The sequence below is a fragment of the Cebus imitator genome, unplaced genomic scaffold (assembly GCF_001604975.1).
Source record: "Cebus imitator isolate Cc_AM_T3 unplaced genomic scaffold, Cebus_imitator-1.0 Scaffold281, whole genome shotgun sequence".
NCBI classification, from domain to species: Eukaryota; Metazoa; Chordata; class Mammalia; order Primates; family Cebidae; genus Cebus; species Cebus imitator.
The window spans coordinates 3,865,838-3,873,752 of record NW_016107596.1 but is presented as its reverse complement, the minus strand read 5'-3'; the positions used below and the strand labels follow the sequence as shown (position 1 = coordinate 3,873,752).

At 36.4% G+C, this 7,915-nt stretch overlaps 1 protein-coding gene across 4 annotated transcripts in view; it reads right to left on the bottom strand.

Annotated features, from left to right (window-relative positions):
* Positions 1-7,915, bottom strand: part of RAD18 (RAD18 E3 ubiquitin protein ligase) — a 100,558-nt gene that overhangs the window by 68,866 nt on the left and 23,777 nt on the right. For 2 of the 4 annotated variants that reach the window (XM_017501595.2, XM_017501597.2), the window contains exons 3-4: positions 5,295-5,356; positions 3,995-4,065 (exon numbers count right to left, since the gene is read on the bottom strand). In XM_017501595.2, the coding sequence (XP_017357084.1) occupies positions 3,995-4,065; positions 5,295-5,356 (133 nt within the window). Of the gene's footprint in view, positions 1-3,994; positions 4,066-5,294; positions 5,357-7,915 lie in introns of those variants that run through there. The other 2 variants (XM_017501598.2, XM_037728890.1) reach the window with 2 other exon arrangements.

Here is a 7,915-nt window from a genome sequence, read left to right as displayed (position 1 = left end):
AAAAAAAAAAAAAAAAAAAAAAAGACAGAGAGAGAAACTGAACTTCATCAAAATTAAAACATCTCGAAAGATACCCTCAAGAAAATGAAAAGGCAAGCCACAGACAGGAAGCAAAAAATCACAATACATATATTTAACCAAAATACACAAAGAGCTCCTACCAATCAATAAGAAAAAGACAAAATTCAATTTTCTTAAATTGCACAAAAAACTGAAAGACACTTAAGAATAGTCAATAGCACATTAAAAGGTACATTAGTCATCGGGAAGGGGAAGGGAATGAGAAGGGAAGAGACAGTCTTGCTCATCTGTTAACTATAATAACCTTATCTCTTTAGAATGGGGCTAAGAATATAATAACCTTATCTCTTTAGAATGGGGCTAAGAATCAAGAGTCAAAATAGGCCTTTGTGTAGACATGGGCAGCCATTAAACCCATGCAATCAATTCCATGGACTTCTGTAACTGAAGTCCCTGCAACACTTGTTCTGAACAGAAACATGTAAACAGTAGTTTAGAACCATTTGGCTAAACAAGCAGTGGTCTATCCAAGCATAAATTCTTTTTATAGCACCTTAGGGTATCAACACTATTGAAAATATAGGCAATATATAATAATAATTAATAATAATAGGAATCTTTTTAGGTTCCTTTGTTCTAGGTATTATGCTGGATATCTTTTACTATAGCTCTTCATTTCTATCCTCAAGGTATCAACAGTATTATTCTCATTTTTTAGATGAGGAAACAAAAGGCAAAGAGGTTAAATATCTTGATCACAATCACTTTAGAACTAGTAAGGCCTAGACCAACTCCCAGTTCTGCCTGAATTCAACATGAGTATGCTTTAAACTATAGAATAAAAAAGGTGAAATTATATTCTACATCTTCTTTGTGAACTGCTGAGGGAATTATCTACTTGAGTTGTCATATAAAATGTTTAAATTCTTAAACTTAGAATATTTGCAGAAAAACTTATCCCTTGATGGTGGATAAACAAAAGCAGTAAATGATGTTCTCTACTCTCAATTCCTAAAAATAATGATAGAGATGGACGCTGGCTACAGAAACAGAGAAACAATATTCACTTAAGTCAAGAATGATGCTACATTTAGACAAAAATATTCTAATAAATGTTCAACAACAGGTTAAGAACATTATTTTAAATAAAACTAAATCAAGGAAAAAAACACGTATTCTTTGAAAGTAAAAGTCAAAGGTCAGACAAAAATATTTTTTTCCCATTTATTTATTTTATTGCATTTTCGGTTTTGGGGTACATGTGAAGAACATGCAAAATTGTTGCATAGGTACACACATGGCAGTGTGATTTGCTGCCTTCCTCTCCATCACCTACATCTGGCATTTCTCCCCTTGCTATCTCTCCCCAGCTCCCCACCCCCCACCGTCCCTCCCCTATTTCCCCCCAACTGACCCCAGTGTGTAGTGCTCAAAAATATAACAGCTATATGTCAGCCTTGTAGCTGAAAACTTCTAAAATTATTTCCAATATCCCTTTTGTATTATTAAATCTAGAATATTAACTATTTAAAGTCATAAAGGCACATAAAATGACAATGACTGATGAGAATGCCAAGAAGAAATGAAATTGACAAACAATATAAATATCTTACATTTTGGTCATAGGATTAAACTTCCTCCCTCATAAATCTTAAACCAGAGTTCAAACAGATAATGAAATTGGTTAGCTTGAATTTTGTCCCTCCTAAGTTTGCAAATGAAGTACCACAGCACTTTACATATGACAAATGTTCACCACAAGGATGATGCTAGGAAGAACAGCAATTCCAAGAAAGCAAAGAGAGAAAGGAGCAAACAACATAAACCATCCCAAATCTACAAAGAATGCTTCCCACCCTACCACACCCACTATAATGAATAAATCGCTTATTCCTGTAGGGAAGGAGAGGGGACAGAGGAGAGCTCAACAATTCCATGACCTCCCCTTAAGTTACACCAAAAGGTCTGTGAATCCAAAGATACAGACCACTTCTCTTCAACAAACAGATGCTCTGATTTGCAAGGCTTCCTTTATCCTAGCGGGAAAGTTGTTATGCTTCAGTACTAGCTGAGGAAAAAAATAAGCCTTGAGAAAAACGGGCAATAAATTCCCTTTTAAAGGCATGGCCCCACTCTCTTATCGATTTCAAAAACGAACTGATGAAAAACGTTAAGAAAACAGTAACTTTAATTGGGAAAATCAGATAATTTTGAAGTTTCTTAATCTAGGAAACTATGCCATCTTTTTTAAACTTCTTTTTTAACTATTCCATCTTTTTTCTCCTTAAGGAAATAACTAACGATCCAATTTCTAGAATGCACATGAAATTAGCTCAGAGTACAGTCAGCCCTTCAAATCTGCCAGTTCCACATCTGTGGATTCAACTAATCACAGAGCAAAAATGTTCAAAAAATAATAAAAGTAACCATACAACAATAAAAAATAAAGTAAATTTTAAAAACACAGTATGACAACTATTTACATAGCATTGTATTAGGACTATAAGTAATCTAGAGGTGATTTAAAGTATAAGGGAGGATGTGTATCTGCAAATACTATGCCATTTTATGTCAGGGACTTCAGCATCGCAGACTTTGGAATTCTCAGGGGTCCTGGGACCAATCAATCCCCTGTACTAAGAGACAACTGTACTAAACTTGATCATTTTTAGAATGCAAACCAATAAAGAAATGTGCAATTCTACTGAAAGAAAACTGTTTATATTTTTTAAAGCAACATAAGGTACCTCTAAGAATATTCCAACAAGCCTAGAAGTCCCATTCAGTCACATGCCACATAATGACGCTTTGTTCAACAACAGACCAAATACATGATGATGGTTCCATTAAATGGTTCCATTAAAGTTATCCAAGTGTAACGTCCAGTCCTGAAAGCTCCATTCATGCTAAATGCCCTATACAGGTGTACCATTTTTAATCTTTTATATCTATTTTCACTGCACTTTTTTCTATGTTCAGATAATAGGTACCATTGTATTGCAATTGCCTATCATATTTGATATAGTAACATACTGTACAGGTTGTGTTACCTAAGAGCAACAGGCCCTGCCATATAGACTAGGGGTGTAGTAGGCTATCCTACATGGGTTTGTGTAAGTATACTCTACGATGTTCACACGACAAACAAATTACCTAATGACACATTTCTTGAACATATCCCTTTTAAGCAACATACGATTAAACTTAATTACATGGGCACCTGACCACTATCTAAACACAGTATGTCCTTCATAAAAATTCTTGCTTGACTTGCATGATTAAAACTAAAAGTAATTCAAGATAGTGAAACATGCCTTTTCATATCCCTTTGGGTGATCAAACTCACTTTCACACATTCATGCAATTGACAGGAATTAAAGCTACATATCTGAGCTTTATAAAGTACAAGCAATTACGTATTTCAAATGCCATACCATTTAATACATGCTGAATAAATCAGATTAAGAATTAATAGATTAATATATAGCAGACAGAATCAATTATAGATATGTGCATATACAGCAGTTAGTACACATATATAACATACATATATTACTTAGCTCTGTCCATTGAGTGGACCTAGAAGCAATAACATCCCAGTAGCAACAAGCACATCCAGCACCAGATCCTGGCCTCTAAATATTATTCTTCAATAAAAGGAGCTCCTTGGAGAAATGGCTGGCTGATTCCAGGGCTTGGGCAGGAAAACGAGTATCTTTAGGGCACCCAAAAGTAAGGAGGTCCTCAAATCTGCATTTTAACTCTTAATTATTCTATACTACAGGAGAATTTCTGTTAAGTAAAGGAAGGAAATCTCACTTTAGTAAATTTTCATGTGTGAATGACTACTGTTACTTCCCTTCTTTGACTATAAAATATGCAACCCTGCATTTCCTAATCCAAAAGTGCACAAAGAGAGAACACATATACGAGGCGAAAGTAGTTAGAGGTTAGTTGCAATATTAAATCATACCGTGCAAAATTCAAGCTTTTTACCAGTTCATCTAATATGCGGTTATTTTTCAGATCTGGCTCTGTGACTGTCTAGAAAAAACAAACAACAGATGAAAAAGGGTCAAAAACAATAATTAACATCATAATCTTGTTTTAGAAAATGTCTGACCCATCTTCCTGAGGTTCTCCATCCCACTAAGTCTTCTAAGGCAGCCTCAAAATAAAGTTCATTTATCTCATGCTAATATGAAATTTTAAAACAGTGAATCAGTATCTGCTGACTGGAAGCCTGATGAAAGCTCTCCAAAGCTTCTCTTAAAATCATATATACTCTGTACCAACTATAATCAAAACTAATATAAGAATCTTTCTTCAAAATGCTAGCATTCAGCTTTCTCAAAACTTTCTCTTGAGAGAAGAGGAATGTTCTCTTAAGTACTAACATTGGGAGAGGCATTAAGTGTTCGAAGAGAATTTTAAAGTAAGACTGCTTTTCAGTAAGGCAAGAGAAAAGTGATAAACCCAATACTTATTTAGTATGAATAGTACACAGTTTATCTCAGTGATGAGACCATCTTGACAAAAGCAGTGTAACATATTACAAAGATCTTAGACTTGGAGCCAAATCGCAAAATTTCTTACATAGAGAAATAGTTTCAAAAGGTTCAATAACACCCTGATACCACCAGAGAGGCAAAACTAACCAAATTCCTTACCTAGTCCTTGTGTCCGCTCTGTTAGACCTCACCTGTCTCTTCTTTCTTTATTCCCACTTACGTTTAATTACGCTTTTAGTCCACTTTTCCACCTGTTCCCACTACTTGTACAGTTTCAGAAACAATAACAACAAACATCTACTGTTTTCCCTAAAGCTCTGGGAGAGGAAAGAGGTAAGAGAACAGGTAGGCTGGATTCAGCCCAATGGCCAAGCATATTTACCTTCTGCACAAATACTTAGACCAGTTCTTTGCAAATAAATAATCCTATCATCAGAGTTTCTACCAAAGTGAGAAATTACTAAAAATTAGAAGCCATAAAGACATGGGTCATAAAAATAAAGAGTGCTACATCCTGAATTTAAAATTAGTTTTTACTTACTAAAATACATTTAGGTTTTCAGAAATCTTGACGAAAAACTGAACAAAACCCAGCTCTCTTACATGTACTTTAGAGGTCCTTTCTGAAAATGTCTTTCATATAGCTTAATTCAGTAACTGCACATCACCCTACATATACACAGACTTTTATGTATACACAAAACAGAAATATTTGCTTGCAGCAGTCAGTAAATTTTTTTAAAAAAGGAAACAAAAACTCACCACACAACAAGTTGGACACTGAGTTTTATAGGACAGAAATTTTCTTATACAGAGAGAGCAGTCTGCAAAACACAAAGTGCAATATAATGTTAATTAAGCTATACTAATAATACAGGAATATGACTTCTAACAAACTCTTAAGCCCTAGACTATTTCCATCATCTAAGGTATATCATCATAAGCTTAAATTTCTAGTACCTCTACTCTATGCACACTTACACATGTGATTAAACAGCATTTTAAGGAAAGGTAAACATAAATATTTTAAGTCCTTAGGATACTACACTACACAAGCAACATACATCACTGTGTCCTCCATCTGCAAAACAGGAACTATATGTGCAAGACTTGGGCTGGGTACTGTATAAACCTGCCATATAGCTCTACTGCCTATCATGTGAAAATATAAATTTTGAAACAACATGCTGAGCACGGTGGCTCACACCTGTAATCCCAGCACTTTGGGAAGCCAAGGCAGGCAAATCACGAGGTCAGGAGTTCAAGACCAGCCTGGTCAGCATGGTGAAACCTCATCTCTACTAAAAATACGAAAAATTAGTCCGGCATGGTGGCGTGCACCTGTAGTCTCAGCTACTCAAAAGGCTGAGGCAGGAGAATTTCTTGAACCCGGCAGACGGAGGTTGCAGTGAGCCAAGATAGTGCCACTGGACTTCAGCCTGGGCGACAGAACGAAACTCCTGCCTCAGAAAAAGAAAAAAAAAAGAAAAAGAAAGAATATATACATATTAAGAGAAAATATATAGCCAGGTTATCAAATTAGGAACTTCTATATCTTAATTCTATAAATAATGTCCATCATCCCACATTTAACAAGCACTTTTGTGGCAGGCACTAAGAAAAGAATAGCATATAAGGGAAAGTTCTTGAGCTCAAGGAGCTAATAAAATAGTGAAGCAATTACAGCATAATTCCACATACTATATCCTAATAATTTAAGAAGGAAATGGGCATAAACTAAATTCACTACACTCAAGGCAGCATAAAATACTCTCCCAAAGAAAAAGCAGATGTAACTAATAGAATGGTACCTTACTAATTAGCTAAGCTAATTTTCACTAGTAGCCCAAATTCAGCTGTGTTAAGAGGCCTCATTAAAAAGGATTCTATTTAGTTGAGGAGGAGACAGTATGATTTCAATGGTACAGATATCCAGAAAATAAATAAGTCTTGCCAGCCTCAGTAAGAGTACCCTAGGAGGAAAAACAAAGGAACACATTATGAAAAGGATAAAACAGGCAACAGGTTGAGTTCTTCTAGGAAACAAAGATGAATACAGGAAACCAATTTGGCATGTAAGGGGCTTAGAAGTCAACACTCTGTCCTAACAAGTAAAAAGCTGAACAAACTGAAAAGCCAACAACTTTTCTTAGATCCAGCAGAAAAGCAAGGTCACAGGGCCAACTGCTGGCCCCTGAACTGGAGACAGAGAGAGAGAGAGGTAATACAATCACAACTTACTGGAACAGAAACCCACAAACAGCAACCTCCACAGGAACCAGAGAAGAAATCTGTGCTGGAACCAGTGCTGGAGAAGGAGAACTGAATTGCTGGAAACTCAGTGTGGGCAAGTCTGAGAGTTAAAAACTCCAGGAGACTCTGTCATTGCAGGGATGGGGAGGATGTCATCACATTTCTGTGAGTTTTAGTTCCAGGGCTTCTACAAAGTTCTCACAGTGAATACTGGAGAAAAATCCCCTAGTCCTTCCAGCAGGAGGAAGGTAAAAGTAACCATTTCTAAATAAGCCAGAGTAGTCTTCTTTTTTTTTTCTGCAACCTCTGCCTCCTGGGTTCAAGCGATTCCCCTGCCTCAGCCTCCTGCGTAGCCAGGAATACAGGTGTGTGCCAACACATCCAGCTAATTTTTGTATTTTTAGTAGAGACGAGGTTTCGCCATGTTGGCCAGGTTGGTCTCAGGTGATCCACCCGCCTCGACCTCCCAAAGTGCTGGGATTATAGGCAGTGAGCCACTGCACCTGGCCCAGAGTAGTCTGTTCTTAACAAGGCCCTCCCTCAGTAAAAACTATTTTAGCAGAGCTGAATCTACTGGGGTTTTATCAGAGCCCAACTGACTCAGGAAAAAGGAAATATACAACTCCAGCCCTCTAGCCATCCTGTCCCATCTAAGGAGGGGAAAACTGAGGAGTACTAGTGACATTCACAATCCAGGGACAAAGTTCACTAAAAAACAGACCTAATCATAGGACAATAGAATATGTCCCCTCTGTCCATACCTAAAGGCCTATATACTGCAGTTCCTTTTACCCGGTATATCATTTCCAGCTATTAAGAAAAAAAATCACAAGGAAAAACAGTTGGAAACTGAGCAAGCAACAGAACCGAAGTCAGATATACCAAAAATGTGTGAAATTATCAGACCAGCAATTTTTAAAAACTATATGCTAAGGGCTCTAATGGAAAAAATAGACAACATGCAAGAACAGATGGGTAATATAAGCAGAGAAGTGGAAATCCTAAGGAAGAATCAAAAAGGAATGCTAGTGATTAAAAAAAAAAAAAAAACACTATAACAGAATGCCTTTGATATGTTCATTAATAGATTGAACACAGCTGAGGAAAGAATCTCTGAGCTTTAGGACATG